The sequence below is a fragment of the Coloeus monedula genome, assembly GCF_965178545.1.
Source record: "Coloeus monedula genome assembly, chromosome: 24".
Lineage (NCBI taxonomy): Eukaryota > Metazoa > Chordata > Aves > Passeriformes > Corvidae > Coloeus > Coloeus monedula.
In genome coordinates, this window is record NC_138804.1 from 2,346,679 (window position 1) to 2,366,055 (window position 19,377).

A 19,377-nucleotide genomic window follows, 5' to 3' on the forward strand; every position below is an offset into this window, starting at 1 on the left:
ATCTTTGGGATGGGATTCCCTCATCCAGATCCAGATGTTTTTGACAATTCCCTGGAAGAGCTGTGACACCCTCGGTGACAGGGAAGTCGTGGCTCATGCTCTGAGCAGCTCCTAAGCAGGTTCTGACATTCTGGGATGTCCCTCACTGCAAGGATGTGATCATTTAGGAACACAGAAATATTCGGGATGGGATTCCCTCATCCGGATCCAGAACCACTTATAGAACCCCAGAATCATTAAGGTTGGAAAAGGTCTCCAAGATCGAGTCCAGCCATTACCCCACCACCAAACCAGGTCCTTGAGCACCACATCTACACTTGTTTGAGCACTTCCAGGGATTGTGATTCCAGCACTTCTCTGGACAGACTTTTCTAGTGCCTGACCACCCCCTCATCCACAAACCTTTCCCAACATCCAGTCCCTGGCATCAATGACTCTACACATCCTGCCTCTGACTCTGAAGAGTGCTTGAGAAATGACCCAAAGCTCCAAGGATTCTCCCTGGAATTCCTCCTGATTGTGATCCCACAATCCTGGTTAGGATTGCTAAAGAATGGTTGAGAAACAGCCCAAAGCTCCAAGGATTACCCCTGGAATTCCTCCTGATTGTGATCCCACAATCCTGGTTCTGATTGCTAAAGAATGGTTGAGAAACAGCCCAAAGCTCCAAGGATTCTCCCTGGAATTCCTCCTGATTGTGATCCCACAATCCTGGTTCGGATTGCTAAAAGAATGGTTGAGAAACAGCCCAAAGCTCCAAGGATTCTCCCTGGAATTCCTCCTGATTGTGATCCCACAATCCTGGTTAGGATTGCTAAAAGAATGGTTGAGAAACAGCCCAAAGCTCCAAGGATTCTCCCTGGAATTCCTCCTGATTGTGATCCCACAATCCTGGTTCGGATTGCTAAAAGAATGGTCGAGAAACGACCCAAAGCTCCAAGGATTCTCATGGACAGACCCTGCCTTTCCCAGCCTCCCCAGCTCGGAATGTTCCCAGCTTTGTGCCTGCCCCGCCTCGGCACCTCCGGCCCTCACAGCTGGATCTCTGCAGGAATTCCATGGATTCTCCTGGCTGTGGAGCCATTCCTGCTGCTGGCAGAGGCAGCTGGGACTCACCGGAGTAGCGGATTTTGAAGCCTTTCCTGTTGTAGGCGTGGTCGGAGGACCAGCGCAGGAAGACGCTGTTGCTGCTGCTGGTGACGGTCAGAGGGGCCGAGTAATTCCCACTCAGGGACAGCAGCAGGGGACTCTGTCCAGAGGGACCTGGAAGGAAGGAGGGGACAGGGAAAAGGGAAAAGTCAGAGTTGCCACGGAGCCACTCGTGGGGCTCGGTGTCCCTGAGGGAGGAACGGGCACATGGAGCTTTTCCATGAGGAGAGGCAGCTCCCAGCTCGCTGCGGACATGAGTTCCAGGGCTCACATCCTGCTCCTGGGAATCCAGGATCCAAAAAAACCACATTAAAACCAGGATTTACCCCAGGCAGGAGCTCAGGTCCCCATGGTGCTCCCAGGAGCACCAGCACAGCCCCCATGTTCTGCATGGGTTGCCCTGACAATCCCATTCCCATTCCCAAGACTTTTCCAGTGCCTGACCACCCCCTCATCCACAAAGCTTTCCCAGTATCCAATCCCTGGCATCAATGACTCCACACATCCTGCTTCTGACTCTGAAGAGTGCTTGAGAAATGAGCCAAAGCTCCAAGGATTCTCCCTGGAATTTTTCCAGAGTGTGATCCCATAATCCTGGTTCTGGTTGTTGAAGAGTGGTTGAGGAACAACTCAAAGCTCCAAGGTTCCTCCTGGGCCTGGAGAATCTGCTCCCTGGGGCCTTCAGGGATGAGAATTCCCACTTCCCAACTCATTCCCTGCAGCAATCTCTGCTGCCATCCCTCTCCCAGGAATTTCCCAACTCCCGCCCCTTGGAAAAACATTTCAGATCCAGCTGAAAAATGGAATTGCTGCTATTTCCTTATGCCAGGAACCAGCGAGGCTCAGGAGGAGCTTTCTGGAAGGCCAGCAGGAGGTTACAGGTGGGCAGCTGGGCCTGGAATGCTCCTTCCCCTTTGACTGCCATGGGATTATGGAATCCCAGGAAGGTTTGGGATGAAGGACCCCGCAGGTCGGAGGGGTCAATCTCTTACCATCGAAGATCTCAAACTCGTCGAACTGCTTCTCGCTGAGGAAGTACTCGATGGTGAGGGAGATGTTGTAGCCCGGCTCCACCTTCACCACCCAGGAACACGTCTGGAAGTGAGGGTAACTTCCCAGGAAGCTCTGGCTCAGGATCACCCCCGTGGAATCCGTCATCAGCTGGTTCATGGGGCAGTGCACTGGGAATGGAAAGGAATATTCCTGTTTTTTCACAGGAAGGATGGAAGCACAATGTCTGTCTTGATGAGCTCAAAGCAGAGCACGACCCCTGCACTCCTTGATCCCTGGAGCTTGGAGAATCCCAAAATCCCACAAATCCCAATAATTGTCACACGTAAAGAAGGGAACAAAAAGCAGCAAAGCCAACAAACCATTCCCACTGCCTCAGCCTCGCTCCCCATCTCTCCCAAAACGAGCAACGCCACAACCAGAACTCTCTGGAGGCACAGAAACCTCTCCAGGAATCCCTGGAAACTCCATCAGAACAAAGGCTGGAACTGCAGCTCATCTCGTGGAGTTGTTAACTGGGACATGGGAACTCTCAATTCCCTCCTCTCATCCCCATCCCACACTCGGCATCTGGGAATGTTAAACCCAGCTGGGAAGAGTGAAAAAAAGGCCAACAAAATACCCCAGAAAAGGGGAACACACAGGAAAAGGAAAAGGAGAAGGAAAAGGAGAAGGAAAAGGAAAAGGAGAAGGAAAAGGAGAAGGAAAAGGAGAAGGAGAAGGAGAAGGAGAAGGAGAAGGAGAAGGAGAAGGAGAAGGAGAAGGAGAAGGAGAAGGAGAAGGAGAAGGAGGAGAAGGAGAAGGAGAAGGAGAAGGAGGAGAAGGAGAAGGAGGAGAAGGAGAAGGAGGAGAAGGAGAAGGAGAAGGAGAAGGAGAAGGAGGAGAAGGAGAAGGAGAAGGAGAAGGAGAAGGAGAAGGAGAAGGAGAAGGAGAAGGAGAAGGAGAAGGAGAAGGAGAAGGAGAAGGAGAAGGAGAAGGAGAAGGAGAAGGAGAAGGAAAAGGAGAAGGAAAAGGAGAAGGAAAAGGAGAAGGAAAAGGAGAATCTTTATTTGCCCATAGTTGCCACCAAAGCCCGGTGCAAATGCAGGATTTTATGGACAGAAAAGCCGGAAGTGCCCAGAAAGAACAGGGAATTCTTTCCAAATCCTGCATCCCATCAGGAATGTTGTGGCCTCCAGGAACTGGTGGCCAGCTGTGATCTGGGCAGTGCCCTCAGCCCCGGGCTAACAACCACCAGGAAATCATGGAATGACCTCGCTCCCTCTCCTCCAGCTCCTGCTCTCGCAGAGGGAATAAAGCTCCAGGAAAATATCCCATTATTTGGGAAAAATGGTCAGAGGGCAGTGGAACAACCAGGGCTGGAGCAGGCAAAGGGCCCAGCAGGGATCCAGAGGAGAAATCAGGGATTTGGGAGCAGGGAAGCATCTCTGGGATCGCTCCTGAGCAGCCCCAAGGCGCCCCAGGCAGCGAGTTTGGGGCTTTCAATTCCAGACATTCCCTGGAATCAACAGAGGAGCTGTTCCTGTGGGATTGCCCAGCCAAAGGAGCTTCCCTGCTCCTCCTCTGACAGCCCAGCATTCCCTGTTCCCACAGGAAGGACACCTGGATGCCTCTGGAGCACACAGCACTGCTCAATCCCAAATCCCAAAAACCCTTGGGGTGCAATCCCAGGGTTTTGGTGTGGAGACCCTGCAAAATTCCTGGAGCCTGGAGTGGGGAAACTGGAATTGGTGGGCACTGGAAGAGGCTCCCCAGGAATTTTCACAATCCCAAGGCTGCATTCCAGAGCTCCAGGAATGTCAGGACAACACTCTCAGGGATGCAGGGGGTGGAATTTTTGGCATGTCAGTGTAGGAACAGGGATTAAACAGGATGATCCTCCCAGCTCAGGATATTCCATGATTTTATGAACATTCCCTCCATAATTTTCCAGAGCTGCTGCCATGAATTCCCCTGGGATTTGCTGAGATCCCAGCCCTGGCACACAGCGGGGTCTCCCTCCCTCACCCCAAGCCCCGCACTCCCAGCATGCCGGAGATGGGAAAATTAACCCCAAGGATGAAAAATGTGTAGGAAAACCTCTCCCAAATCCCTCCCTGAGCAGGGAAATCTGGGAATTATGGAGGCTTTACCTTCACAGGTGGGTGGGGGCCCCTCGAACTGCAGGTGGGTGCCCAGTTTGCAGGTGAGGATCTCGTTCCCGATCAGGGTGAAGCCGGGAAGGCAGCGGTACCTCACGATGTCACCTGGGCAGGGATGGAAAACGGGAATGAGAGGGGGAAATGCAGGGATAGAAGGGGAAACAGAGGGATGAAAGGGGGAAATAGAGGGATAGAAGGGGAAATGGAGGGATAAAAGGGGGAAATGGAGGGATAAAAGGGGGAAATGGAGGGGTAGAAGGGGGAAATGGAGGGATAAAAGGTCAAAATGCAGGAAATAAAGGGGGAAATGCAGGAATAAAAGGGATAAAAAGAGGGATAAAAGGGGGAATGCAGGAAAAAAGGGGAAATAGAGGGATAAAAGGGGGGAATGCAGGGAAAAAGGGGCAAATGCAGGAATTAAAGGGGAAAATAGAGGGATAAAAGGGGGAATGCAAGAATTAAAGAGGGAAATGCAGGAATAAAAGGGGAAATAGAGGGATAAAAGGGGGAAACAGAGGGATAAAAGGGGAAATAGAGGGATAGAAGGGGAAATAGAGGGATAGAAGGGGAAATAGAGGGATAAAAGGGGGAAATAGAGGGATAAAAGGGGGAAATGGAGGGATAGAAGGGGAAATAGAGGGATAAAAGGGGGAAATGGAGGGATAGAAGGGGAAATAGAGGGATAAAAGGGGGAAACAGAGGGATAAAAGGGGAAATAGAGGGATAAAAGGGGGAAATGCAGGGATAAAAGGGGGAAATGCAGGGATAGAAGGGATAAAAAGAGGGATAAAAGGTCAAAATGCAGGGATAAAAGGGATAAAAAGAGGGATAAAAGGGGGAAATGCAGGGATAAAAGACGGAAATAGAGGGATAAAAGGGGAAAATGGAGGGATAGAAGGGGAAATAGAGGGATAAAAGGGGGGAATGCAGGGATAAAAGGGGGAAATAGAGGGATAAAAGGGGGAAATGCAGGGATACAAGGGGAAATAGAGGGATAAAAGGGGGAAATAGAATGATAAAAGGGGGAAATGCAGGAATATAAGGGATAAAAAGAGGGATAAAAGGGGGAAATGCAGGAATAAAAGGCCAAAATGCAGGAATTAAAGGGAGGAATGCAGGAATAAAAGGTCAAAATGCAGGAATAAAAGGGGAAATAGAGGGATAAAAGGGGGAAATGCAGGGATAAAAGGGATAAAAAGAGGGATAAAAGAGGTAAATGCAGGAAAAAAGGGGCAAATGCAGGAATTAAAGGGGGAAATGCAGGAAAAAAGGGTAAATTGAGGGATAAAAGGGGTAAATGCAGGAATAAAAGGTGGAAATGCAGGGATAGAAAGGGAAATAGAGAGATAAAAGGGGAAATAGAGGGATAAAGGGGGAAATGCAGGGATAAAAGGGATAAAAAGAGGGATAAAAGGTCAAAATGCACGAATAAAGGGGATAAAAAGAGGGATAAAAGGGGGGAAGGCAGGGATAAAAGGGATAAAAAGAGGGATAAAAGGTCAAAATGCACGAATAAAAGGGATAAAAAGAGGGATAAAAGAGGTAAATGCAAGAAAAAAGGGGCAAATGCAGGAATAAAAGGGGAAATAGAGGGATAAAGGGGGAAGGCAGAAGTAAAAAGAGGAAATCAGAAATAAAAAGGGTAAATGCAGGAAAAAAGAGTAAATCAAGGGATAAAAGGGGGAAATGCAGGGATAAAAGGGATAAAAAGAGGGATAAAAGGTGGAAATGCAGGGATAAAAGGGATAAAAAGAGGGATAAAAGGGGGAAATGCAGGGATAAAAGACGGAAATAGAGGGATAAAAGGGGGAAATAGAGGGATAAAAGGGGGAAAGGCAAGAATAAAAGGTATAAATGCAGGAATAAAAGGTGCAAATGCAGGAATAAGGGGGAAATGCAGGAATAAAAGGGGAAGTAGAGGGATAAAAGGTCAAAATGCAGGAATTAAAGAGGGAAATGCAGGAATAAAAGGGATAAAAAGAGGAATAAAAGGGGGAATGCAGGAATAAAAGGTCAAAATGCAGGGATAAAAGGGGGGAATGCAGGGATAAAAGGGATAAAAAGAGGGATAAAAGGGGGAAATGCAGGGATTAAAGGTGTAAATCAGAAAGAAAAGGCTCCGAAAGCCACGCTGGAGTCACCCTGGGCTGAACTCCCAGCACCACACGAGATCCAGGAACGATTCCAGGCTCAGACTCCCCTCAGCGAGAGCAGCTCCGAGAAAAATCCTGGCTGCAGCCACTTAAAAATGTGGATGGGAGCAACAGCCACCAAAAAAAATGCCCCCCAAAAGCTCCTGAAAAGCCCCCAGAAAGCAGAATAACAGCTCCAAAGCTTTGTGTGCAACACCTGAGAGCCGTCGTTATTCCCAAAGATTCCTGAGGGATTCCAAACAGGCTCAGGGCTCCCACAAAAACCACTTTTCCAGGGAGGAAAAGGCTGGGAACAACGGGAGCACTTGGATGCTGTGTTTGGTGTTGAGCTCCCATGGAAAGCCCCTCTGGAAGCCCAAATTTGGGAGGGAAACGCCGTTGCCAGGAGTTGGGGAGGTGGGAATGAGGATGAGGAGGATGAGGGAAGGTTTTACCGATGTTGAACTCCTCGTTCTCCGTGATGATCTCGGCGTTGGGAACGACGGTGGGAGGCTGGCAGCGGAAAAGCTGGAAAGCTGGGAAAGCAAGGGAAGAGCAGCACAATGGAATCAGGGGAATTCCTCGCTCTCCATGAGGAAAGTCCTCACTCTCCACGAGGAAATTCCTCCTTCTCCATGAGGAAAATCTTCCCTCTCCATGAGGAAATTCCTCCCTCTCCAACAGGAAAATCTTCCCTCTCCAAGAGGAAAATTCCTCCCTCTCTACAAGGAAATTCCTCCCTCTCCATGAGGAAAATCCTCCCTCTCCAACAGGAAAATTCCTCCCTCTCTATAAGGAAATTGCTCCCTCTCCATGAGGAAATTCCTCCTTCTCCATGAGGAAATTCCTCTCCATGAGGAAATTCCTCCTTCTCCATGAGGAAATTCCTCCCTCTCCATGAGGAAAATCCTCCCTGTCCGTGAGGAAAATCCTCCCTCTCTGCAAAGAAAATTCCTCCTTCTCCATGAGGAAAATCCTCCCTCTCCATGAGGAAATTCCTCCTTCTGCACAAGGAAATTCTTCCCTCTCCATGAGGAAAATCCTCCCTCTCTACAAGGAAAATCCTCCTTCTCCATGAAGAAAACTCCTCCCTCTCCAAGAGGAAAATTCCTCCCTGTCCACAAGGAAATTCCTCCCTCTCTGCAAGGAAATTCCTCCCTCTCCATGAGGAAAATTCCTCCTTCTCCACAAGGAAAATCCTTCCTCTCCATGAGGAAATTCCTCCCTCTCCACGACGTAAATTCCTCCCTTTCCACAAGGAAATTCCTCCCTCTCTGCAAGGAAATTCCTCCCTCTCCAAGAGGAAAATTCCTCCCTCTCCATGAAGAAAATTCCTCCCTCTCCATGAGGAAATTCCTCCCTCTCCATGAGGAAAATCTTCCCTCTCCATGAGGAAATTCCTCCCTCTCCAAGAGGAAAATTCCTCCCTCTCCAAGAGGAAAATTCCTCCCTCTCCACAAGGAAATTCCTCCCTCTCCACAAGGAAATTCCTCCCTGTCCATGAGGAAAATCCTCCCTCTCTGCAAAGAAAATTCCTCCCTCTCTGCAAGGAAATTCCTCCTTCTCCATAAGGAAAATTCTCCTTCTCCATGAAGAAAACTCCTCCCTTTCCAAGAGGAAAATTCCTCCCTCTCCATGACGTAAATTCCTCCCTTTCCACGAGGAAATTCCTCCCTCTCTGCAAAGGAAATTCCTCCCTCTCCACAAGGAAAAGTCCTTCCTCTCCATGAGGAAATTCCTCCCTCTCCATGAGGAAAATTGCTCCCTTTCCATGAGGAAATTCCTCCCTCTCCACAAGGAAAATCTTCCCTCTCCACGAGGAGCAGGAATTGGCAAACTCCACCCAGAATTATTCAGGGAATTCCCTCCCTGGGACAGGGATTCAAAACTCACCGATTTTTATTTTGTTTTCAACTTGGAATTAGTGATTTCTTCCACAAAGAATTCCAGGAGTGAGAATATTTCCAGCTCCAAATCTTGCAGAAGCTTTGGAATTCACAGAGTGACCTGAGCAAGGTCCAAGTCAGTGCTCAGGGAAGGTGAAATGGGACAAAATTGGCATTTTTTGCCCCAAAAGCTGTTATTTTTCAGGGCTACCGCAAGGATAAATGGGGAGATAAATGGAGTTGAGGGGCAGAAATTATTTTTTTATATAAAAAAAGAGATATTTTAATATATTTTTGGTGAATTTTCCACCAAAATTAGAGCTCAGCTCCCCCTGAGCAGAACAAAAACAGCGCTCAGGAGAAGAAAATCCCAAAAATCAGCCCAGCAGAGCCCTGAGCAGGTTCAACAGGATCCATGGCACCAGGAATTCCATGGATATTCATGCCAGACATTCCCTGCTCTTTGCTCAGCCCTCCCTGCTCCTGCTCCTGGACAGGCCCTGCTCCCCCTGAAATCCAGCTCAGCCTTTTAATCCCAGATCCTGCAGCTCCAGTGGCCACTGGATATTCATTCCTGCCACCTCCACCTCTTCCCAGCACGGCAGAGCAGCCTGGATGAGGATTGGGAATCACGGAATTGATCACGGAATCCAGCTTCAATCTCTAAGGTGGAAAACTGGGCTGGAAAACTCCGTGGAAAAAAACTGGCCTGAAAAAGTTGGTGAAAAAAACTGGGCTGGAATATTTTGGGGGAAAAAAAAACTGGGCTGGAAAACTCCACGGAAAACCTGGGCTGAAAAACGCTGTGGCAAAAGTTGAAATACATTTTTTAGAGGAGGAGATGCTCTGTGGTTGCCTTGCCCTGATTCCTTCCTTTGTAAAACGGGGCAGGATCATTTTTTTCCAAAAGGTGTGAGGGAAAAATGGGATTTTTGCAGGCGCAGGGAATGGGCTGGAGGTGGCTTCTGTATCCTGGGAGTGCAAGGAGAGGAGGAAAACACCAGTAAATGGGACTAGAGGGCCCCTGGAATAGTGGGAGGTGTCCCTGCCCATGGAAGAGGCTGGAATGGGATGGGATTTATCCCACCCACACCAGCCTGGCATTGTAGAAATGAGATTTAATCGGAGTGCCCAGCTGGAAAACAGGTTCCAAGTGACATTAAACTGCCCTGATTCCATCCAGGACCAATCCCAGACTTCCCACACCAGCTCAGGGCACTGCCAGGATTAGGGAATGGCTGATGGATTCCACCCACAGCAGGGAGGGTCTTTAATTCCCACCACAAAAGCAGCGCTCACTCCACTGCCCCCACCCTGCTCAATTCTGAGCCAAACCTCCCAACCCATCATTTTTTTCCGTAACTTCCATGCTCTGGGAATATCAATCTTCCCTAAATTCAGCCCTTGGGAGCCTGCAGAGGTTCCTGAGGGATCCTGCACAGGTTCCCCATGGAATTCCTGCAGGGCTGCGGCTGCACATCCCTGGATTCAGGAGCCACTTCCCAAAATCCCGGCGCCGCCGCAGGAACTCCTCGGTTAATCCGATTTAAATGCTCTCAATTCCATGTAATATCCCAGATTTCTCCAGCTTGAGCTGCCCTCACACCAAGGAATCCCCTAGTAATCCAGGGATTTGCAGGAATGCTTTTCTTCCCCTGAGGAATGAAGTTGTTGCCATTTAAAACAGGCCACCGTGAACCAGCTGGTTCAGCAGAGCACTGGAAAGGGAAAACTTCCAGGAATACTGAGGGGAAGCAGAGTTTTAGGTAAACAAAGTGGATTTATCCATAAGGATGAGGAGGGGATTTACAGGCATCGCCTCAGGACAGGTGTAGGGGTGTCATGGGTGTTGGTCACGGAATCCAGCTTCAATCTCTAGCCTGGAAAATTTGTGGGAAAAAAAAAACTGGTTTGAAAAATTCTGTGGCAAAAACTGGGCTGGAAAATGTCCTGGAAATAACTGGGCTGAAAAACTTTGTGGAAAAAAACGGGTTAGAAAACTCTGTGGAAAAAAACTGGGCTGAAAAACTTCATGGAAAAAAATTGAGGTGGAAAACTCTGTGGAAAAAACTGGGCTGGAAAATTTCATGGAAAAAAATTGGGCTGGAAAACTCTGTGGAAAAAACTGGGCTGGAAAATTTCATGGAAAATAATTGGGCTGGAAAACTTCCTGGAAAAAACTGGTCTGGAAAATTTTGTGGAAAACCTGGGTTGTAAAACTTCCTGGAAAAAAACTGGGCTGGAAAAATTAATGGAAAAAACTGGGCTGATAAATCGTGTGGGAAAAAAACAGGTTGGAAAACTCCACGGAAATAAACTGGGCTGGAAAACCTTGTGGAAAAAAATGGGCTGAAAAACTGTGGAAAACTAGGGGTCAAAGGGTATTTTTTTTCCATTTTCCCAGAACTATTCCCTGCTCTTCCCAACATTTCCCCCATCCCAGGAACGCTGCAATACCGACCATAGAAATAAATGGCGAAGATGCCTCCGTTGGCGGCGTCGCTGTGGAACCTCAGCAGCACCTGGTTGGAGGAGCTCTGGGCTGATTTCTTGGCCGAGTTCCCCGTGAACACCCCCAGCTGAGGGGCTGTTTGCTGGGGCCCATCCCTAATGCCAGACACACACAAAAAAAGGACATTATTCCATGGATTTCACCGTAGGAACTCCACCTCCTCCTGCCCTGCACGCCCAGGGACTCCTCCCTTCCTTATCCTCCTGTTCCCACATCCACATTTCACAGCCCCAATCCCTCTCTCTGCTCCAGTTTAACCCCCACAAGGCTCTCAGTGCTCACCCAGTGGATAATGACAGCCACAAATTTCACTTTTACCCTCAGAAATTGAGGAATTAGGAGCCGTTTCCCAAAGGAATTCCACTCCCTGTTTGCCCAGCAGACTCGGGGATATTCTGAAGGTCAGACATTGAGTGCTACGAGCCCAAAATTTGGTCACAAACTCTTTAATCAGAGCAGCTTTGCGAGCTCCCCTGGCTGCCTGAAGCCGACGATCTCCGTTATTATGCATAAATAATAGTTTTATTTATTCATTTTAAAACAAAGCTTGAAAAAAAATCATCATTTCTCTTCCCTTCTCCAAACAAACCAAGAAGCTTCCAGGGGAAGATCCCAGGGGTCCCATTCCCAGCTGCTGCTGTTTAAAAGCCAGGAGTTATCTCCCCAAAATGAGCCCTCGGAGTGATTCCCAACCCTCTGTACCCACCAGACGGTGATGAAGTCGTTGTAGGGCTCTGTCTGCAGCAGGGTGAAGTTCAGGTGAATCCCATATCCCACAGGCACTGTCAGGAGCCAGGTGCAATCCTGGGAATTCGGGTACTGGTTGGGGAAGCCGGGAGAATAAACTGTCCCATTCTGGGCGGTGACATTGCCCCCACAAGGCACTGCAGGGGATCAGAGAGAAACACAAACCCAGTGGGGAAATACCCCTTAAATATCCTTATATCCCAGTTTTATTCCACATCCCCTTAAATATCCTTATATCCCAGTTTTATTCCATATGCCCTTAAATATCCTTGTATCCCAGTTTTATTCCTTTTGTTTTGGGGATACAAAGGTAACAATTCTGGACACAGGAAGATCCAGATCTTGCCCTAACTCGCCTCAAAATAATTCCTCTCTGCCACAAGCACATCCCACATTTCTTCATGGAAATAAACTGGGTTGAAAAACTTCCTGGGAGAAACTGGGCTGGAAAACTTTGTGGAAAATCTGGGCTGAAAATCTCAGTGGAAAAAAAAAACCAAAACAAACTGGTTTGAAAAACTTTGTGGCAAAAACTGGGCTGAAAAACTGTGGAAAAACTGGGCTGGAAAACGTGGAAAAAACTGGGCATTTTCAGCTTGACTGCACGATGGTAAAATTACGGAGTTCTTCAGATGTGGATTTTATCCAGCTGCGCCAGCCAGGTGTGCACAGAAACTCCTCTCTAGCTCCCACTGAGAATCCCTGAGCTCCTCCAGCTGCCATGGCAATCAGAGTTTGGGATGGGATCACCCCAGGAGCAAATCCATGCCCTGGATCCTGGAGCAGCTGGCAGGGAAATGAGGATTGGGGTGGCAGCAGCATGCAGGTCATCAATCCCAGTGACAGTCCCGCTGCAGGAGGCCTCTTCCAGCTCCAAATGAACTTGCAGACTAAACGAGGCAATTAGGCCCAGCCCAGGGATGAGCTCAGGATGCAGCAGGGGCCCCAGGGTTCGGAGTTTTGTGTGCAAGCATCAACATCTGGAGCTGCCTGGCACGGGAATGGGAATGCTGGAATGGGAATGCTGGCAGCATGGTCCTGGCCGCCTGCAGCAGCTGTGGCTGCTGGGTGGGGTAAGGGTCACCCTGTCCTAAAGCCCACGAGCTGCACCGACCCCGTCCTTCCATGGGAAGGGGCTGCCCAGAGCAGTGGTGGAGTCACAATCCCTGCAAATATCCCAAAAACGTGTGGATGGGGCACTTGTGTGGTGCTGGTTGATGGCTGGGCTCCATGATCTTAAAGATCTTTTCCGGCCTCCACAATTCCGTGGTCTCCCTCTCATTAATTTGGGGTTAAGAGCCAAACCCATCCTTCCTGTGCAGGAGCAGCTCCACAAATCCCTCTCATCCCTCCCTGCTGATCCAGGTGTGAGGTTGGAGCCAAGCTCCAGCTCTCCCCAAGCTGGCTCTGCTCCCCAGTGTGTTTATTTAACCCTACACACCAAACTCCAAAGATCCTGAGGGGCCAAGTCCCTCCCTGCCCTGCCCAGCAGCAGCCAGGCTGCTGATCCCAGGGAAAACTCCCTGGAAAGCTGGAAAAGCCGGGCCCCTGTGCCTTGATTTCAGAATTACAGCTTCTCTTTTAATTAAAGGAGCTTTCAGCGCTGACCTGCAAGGGCGAGGTGAGGAGTTCAGCCTAAGGCAGCGCGTCCTCCCTGCCTGCTGCCAGGCAAAAATGGACAATTTTGGGAAAAAAAAGGCAGGAAAAGGTAAGTCCTGCATTCCTTTAGCAGCAGGAAGAGCCCGGATGTGCTCAGAGACCAGCAGCAAATGGGCCAAAACCTTCCCAGCCCTCACCCCTCTGCTCTTTGGAGGGCCAGAAAGCCTCTTAAAAATACAAAACCAGGGTAGAACTGGGTGTTTGCAGCTGGCAGAGCCGATGCCTGAGGGAGGTGAGGGTTTAATCTTGCTCCCAGTATCCCCCAGTATCCCCAGCATCCAGCTGGGCACAGGACAGGCTCCCCTGACCCTGTTGAGGTCACTGAAAGAGCAGCTGAAGATTCAGCTATTTGTGCTTTGTGTTCTCTGGGGTTCAAGGACTTAGAAGAGGGAAAATATCACCTCTCCTCCTCCTTCCCCAGCTCCTGCCGAGCCAGTGCTGGGATAAAGGTCAGTGCTCCCGGGAAATGGGCTGGGAAATCTTCAATAACCAGCTCTGAACTTCTTAAAGGTTCATCCGAAACCTTTCTGGAGTAAATCCCACAGAATTCTGGCCACCAGCCCAAGGGGTGAAAGGCTGAAACAGCCATGATGGGGTTGGAAAAGAGAATCTGGATGAGTTTGGATGCCTGGAATGTAAATCCAGCCTGCAGAAGCAGCGTGGGTTTCAGAAAGGACACCATGGAAGGTTCCTGAGGACCTCCCCACCTGGAACATTCTGGAGATGCCACACGAAGGAGAGCAGGCAGGGACACACTGAGAGTCCTCAGAGCTGCGAGGTCCTTTCACCAGGGACTGTTTTTATTTATCAGAGCTAAATTCATGGAAGCTGGATGTTGTTGAGGGAATAAAGCAGCGAGCAATTATCACTCCGAGGACCCTGGGCTGTATCACGCTGAAATAACAGCTCCAGCATGGGAGCTGGGAGACAGAGAGTGTCCTCACCCACATCCCAAGAGCCAAATTCCCCTCAGAAGATGCCCTTTGGTTCTGAACTGCCCCAAATATTCACCAGAACACCTCACGGAGACCACACTTCAACACCTCAGGGCCAAGCCTTCACTCCAAGTGCCCATTCCCAGCCACGCCTTTGCTCCCAGAGCCACTTCCAGCCCCATTCCAAGCCGAGGAGCTGAATTCCCGTGCCCAGGTGAGCCCAGGCCGTACCTTCACACCTGGGCAGGGGGTGGTCCCAGTTCCTGTTGGTGCCGTGCTGGCAGGTGAGCACGGGGTGGCCGATCAGGTGGTAGCCGGGCAGGCACTCGAAGGAGATGGACTGGCCAACGTTGTAGCCGGCTCCTCTCACCACTCCGTTGGCAAAAGGCTCCGGGTCAGGGCATTCCTGCAGCTCGTAGGCTAGGAAAACACAAAGGGAATGCTTTATACTTCATTTCCCAGGAAAAAGTGACAGGATAAGGGGAAACGGCCTCAAGCTGTGCCAGGGGAGGGGCAAGTTGGACATCAGGAGGGATTTCTGCATGGAAAGGGTTGGAAGGGGCTGCCCAGGGAGGTTTGGAGTCCTCATTCCAAGGAAGGACTGGATGTGGCACTCAGTGCTCTGGGATTGGCCACAGGTTGGGCTCGGTGACCTTGGAGGGCTTTTCCAGCCTCAGGGATCCTGGGATTCTGTGCTCCCTCACAGCAAGCAGTTCACCCACCACGTGCTCGGCTCCTTCCTCCTCACACAACAAATGGAAGGAAATAAACCTTGATGAACCTGCCTGGGGGCTGAGGGGACCCACGAGCTCCAGGCCTATCCCCGTCCCACTGCCTCGGAATGGAGTCACCCCACACTCCACTTCCAACTGGGAAATCTGCCTCGTTTTCCAACCCAAAGTGGCCAGCCCTGATGAGGGATGGGAGTCAGCTGGTGACCACGTTCCACCTGGCATCCTCCAGCCTGGCTGGAGCTCATTTCCACGGCAATTCCCAGGAGATTGCCCAGAGAACCTCACGTGCAGCAGCACGTGAATCACCCCGGGCACGAACAGGACAGGCAGGACCCAAATTAATGCTCTGAATGGAGCACGAGCAGAGGCTTTTCCTGCTGGAGGGACACATTCCCTCCTCCCCACTCCCTGGAGCTCCTGCCCAGACCACTCAGCTCCCAGTTGCTCCCTGGTTGTGTTCAGGGTGAAATCCACGAGCTGCCTTTGGCATCCTTTGTCCCTTTGAATTCCCACGTGCCCAGGAGGGCAGGGAAGGCCAAAAGGTTTTCAGGGAATTTGTGGAGGCAGAGCTGGGGGTCAAGCAGAGCCAAGAATTCATGTTCAAAATAGGGGAGCTGCCCCATGATTCCAGCTGAGGAAAAAGCACCTCCATCCCCCATCATGCCCAAAACTGAGGGCAAAACTCGTCATTCTAAAAACTTATTTCTCTCCTTTCACCCTCTGAATTCCCACGTGCCCAGGACAGGCAGGCAGGGAAAACCAAAAGGTTTCCAAAGCCAGGAAGGCAGAGCTGGGCCAAAAATTCATGTTCAGAACAGGGGAGCTGCCCAAGGATTCCAGCTGGATAAGAAGGCATCTCCATTCCCCATCACCCCCAAAACTGAGGATTGAAACTGTATTTTAACAACTTCTTCCTCTCCTTCCAGCCCAGCTCTCTGAGCCAGCCCTGTTCTATTCTTTGGCTGCTTCATTATTTACCCAACCCTGCACCAGGCTGAGCTCAGGATGTGCCCGGACTTCAGCTGGGAGGGAAAAGCAGCTCCAACATTCCAAAGCAAACTCCAAGGACTCTTCCCCTTGCCCACGAGCTTGGCTCGAGGTGACCCTGGCTGGGATTAATTCCAAGGCATTCCACTGTCACGGGGCACTCCGGGAACATTTGTTCCTTGAGCTGGGGGGAACAGATCCCAGCTGCCAGGACGAAGCACGGCCTTCCTGTAACACCTTTCCACTTATCTGGATTACACCCTCATGCAATTAACACAAAGCCCAAAAGCCCTGACTCCCTCCCACCCCCCCGAGGGCAGGATTGTCCCTCCTTACCTTGGTATTCCAGCTTGAAGCCCGGCTTGTTCTGGGAGTGGTCGCTGTGGAAGTACACGGTGGTTTCGTGGGAGGTGGACAGCAGGGAGCCGGGCAGCTCGGCGCCGCTGAAGCGCCCGATGACGCTGCTGGTGTCGTAGGGCCCGTTCCGGATCTCCACAAAGTCGTGGTTGGGCTCCGTGGAGAAGTTCAGGAACTGGATGTGGGCACCTGGAGAGCGGGAAGGAGGAGTTTGGCTCTGAAACTGCACCTGAGCTTTGCACCAACACCAACCCCAGCTCCAGCCCCAGCTCCAGCCCCAGCTCCAGCCCCAACCCCAGGCCCAGCCCCAGCCCCAGCTCCAGCCTCAGCTCCAGCTCCAACTCCAACCCCAGCCCCAACCCCAGCCCCAGCTCCAGCCCCAGCCCCAGCTCCAGCCCCAGCCCCAGCCCCAGCCCCAACCCCAACCCCAGCCCCAGCCCCAGCCCCAGCTCCAGCCCCAGCTCCAGCTCCAGCCCCAGCCCCAACCCCAGCCCCAGCTCCAGCCCCAGCCCCAACCCCAGCCCCAGCTCCAGCCCCAGCCCCAACCCCAACCCCAGCCCCAGCCCCAGCCCCAGCCCCAGCTCCAGCCCCAACCCCAGCCCCAGCCCCAGCCCCAGCCCCAGCTCCAGCCCCAGCCCCAGCTCCAGCTCCAGCCCCAGGCCCAGCTCCAACCCCAGCCCCAGCTCCAGCTCCAGCCCCAGCCCCAACCCCAGCCCCAGCCCCAGCCCCAACCCCAGCCCCAGCTCCAGCCCCAGCCCCAGCTCCAGCTCCAGCTCCAGCCCCAGCCCCAGCCCAAACCCCAGCCCCAACCCCAGCCCCAGCCCCAGCTCTAGCCCCAACCCCAGCCCCAGCTCCAGCCCCAACCCCAGCCCCAGCTCCAGCCCCAACCCCAGCCCCAGCTCCAGCCCCAACCCCAGCCCCAGCTCCAGCCCCAGCCCCAGCCCCAGCCCCAGCCCCAGTTCCAGCTCCAGCCCCAGCACTGCCCACCCGCAGATCCTGGGACAGCCTGGGCACTCAGCAGGACTGTAACTGTCCTGAGGGCACAGAGTGGCTTCAAACTGACACGAAGGAGCTTTGGAGTGGAGATTAGAAAGGAATTGTTCCCTGTGAGGGTGGGGAGGCCCTGGCACAGGGTGCCCAGAGAAACTGTGGCTGCCCCTGGATCCCTGGCAGTGTCCCAGGCCACGCTGGATGGGGCTGGGAGCACCCTGGGATAGTTTCCCCCGGCAGGAATGGAATGAGATGATCTTTAAGGTTCTTCCCACCCCAAAGCAGTCTGGGATTCTCTCATTTTTCACCCCCTCTCTGCGACAGAACACCAAAGCCAGCTCTCTCACCAAACCCCACTGGCAGCAGTATCCTCCACGTGCAGTCCAGGTTGCTGGGGTAATTTCCTGGGAAGCCTGGGCTCAGGAGCACTCCTTCCATCTCCTCTGCTGTTCCTCCACACTGGGCTGGAAAACCAATGGGGTTAATGGTCAGGATCCAGTTACAGGATCCCTTCCAGGATCCCTGAGGGGTGTCTCTGGATGAGGGCCATGGGAAATCAAGGAATTAAAAACTCAGCTGAGAAAAAGGAACCAGCACCAAGTTTCCAGGCACTGCGTGGCCACGCCAGGAATGGATGAGCCTTTCTCCTGCCCTTTGGAGATGAAAGGCTGGGCCCAGGGATCCAGTCTGGGCCATCACAGAGGGAGAGCCAGATCTGAGCAGTGAGAGAGGGGATGGAAACCCTGCTCTGCCCACAGACACTGGATCAAATCAGGCACCAGCACCTGCTGGAAACCTCAGGTAGCTCAGAAAGGACTGTGAAAGGAATGAGAGGGAGGTGTCTGTACAAACAAACTGTGGGTCTGCTGGTAGGTAAAACCAGGTACTGAGAGGGGAAAGAAACAAGGGGAGGAACCATAAATTCCACATGAATTCCACTGATTGACACAGACTGTTACTCACCCAAGGATGTGCTAAATCCCTGGATTTAGAGAAAAGGAACAGAGACACAAGGAAAAGAGATGGTGGGGAGTACACTTTAGGAAGGGGGTCTGTATTAGGCAATCTGGGGAGTCTGTACCTCTCAAGTACCTCAGCCAATGGGAAAGAGAGAGGGAAATGTGGCCGGGAAATTGGGATAAAAGGAGGCTGCGCCCTCCAGCAACCTGAGAGACTCCAGGGAAATGCCCCATGGCCTCTCCCTTTATTCAAATAAGGTAACAGGGCTCCTCTGTCTCCTTTTTGGACATAAACCTCTGGTGTTTGTGGATTAATTTTCCCAACAACTGCAAAGAAGCTGAGTGTTACTATTGATGCCATGAAGATTTTTTGCCTTTTCTTTTATACTCCTGTTATACCTTTTTACAACTCCTGTCTTCCCAGTGCTTTTTGCCTACATTCTTGGACTTGTTTGTCAAGCTGAGAGACTCAACAGTTTAGAAGCTTCGTAGCCAGGGATCAGTGTGCCCCAGAGCCCAAGGTCCTCTCCAGAACACATTCTGTAAACTCAGATAGAACCATCCAGGGGAAGGCTCCTTGGGGAGGGGGGCTCACTTGAGCCTCTCCTTGGGGAATCTTTGATAGATCTGCTAATTAGTAACACCTATAATGATACCAGATCTTTTGGGGGTGCATTGCAGGGTGCATTTCGGTGCATATGACCTGGACGTGTGCACCTGAGGATCCTTAAAATAAATCCCAAGGTAAAATCCCTTTTCCCCTTCTAACTGTGTCTGACTCTTGATTTTAAGACCAGGAAAAGGCATCACTATTCTGACTCCAGTTACAGCTTCTTCTTTTCCCTGCTACCTGCCCCACGTGCCAATCTCTGGGCAATCAATCAATCAATCCATCCATCACTGATAAATACAGCACAGAGCGTTTGCTCACTGACTGCAGCCACGGCAGCCTAAAAATACATTTACCAAAGGCATCACATGAAATTTCAACACTGACAGCACCTTCTTGTGCTCCTCTGGATGACCTCCACCTGCTCCCAGCAGCACCACCCAGCAGAGCCCAGCCAGGTGTTCTCCTAACACGCTGTGACAGCGAGGCACAGGCTCTTTGTCCGATATCTCATTACACCCTACTCGCTCCTAACGAGCTTTCTCCCAGAAGATTTCTCTTTCTTTTT

General features: G+C 51.2%; 1 protein-coding gene across 1 annotated transcript in view; it reads right to left on the minus strand.

The window, feature by feature from the left end:
* CSMD2 (CUB and Sushi multiple domains 2) overlaps window positions 1–19,377 on the minus strand; it is a gene marked incomplete at both ends in the record, with an annotated part of 303,868 nt that overhangs the window by 40,645 nt on the left and 243,846 nt on the right. Inside the window, 9 exons of the mRNA XM_082296608.1 lie at window positions 1,117–1,263; window positions 2,142–2,330; window positions 4,293–4,406; window positions 6,889–6,969; window positions 10,781–10,926; window positions 11,538–11,715; window positions 14,404–14,592; window positions 16,230–16,439; window positions 17,588–17,704. Coding sequence (XP_082152734.1) covers window positions 1,117–1,263; window positions 2,142–2,330; window positions 4,293–4,406; window positions 6,889–6,969; window positions 10,781–10,926; window positions 11,538–11,715; window positions 14,404–14,592; window positions 16,230–16,439; window positions 17,588–17,704 — 1,371 coding nt within the window. The remainder of the gene's footprint in view (window positions 1–1,116; window positions 1,264–2,141; window positions 2,331–4,292; window positions 4,407–6,888; window positions 6,970–10,780; window positions 10,927–11,537; window positions 11,716–14,403; window positions 14,593–16,229; window positions 16,440–17,587; window positions 17,705–19,377) is intronic.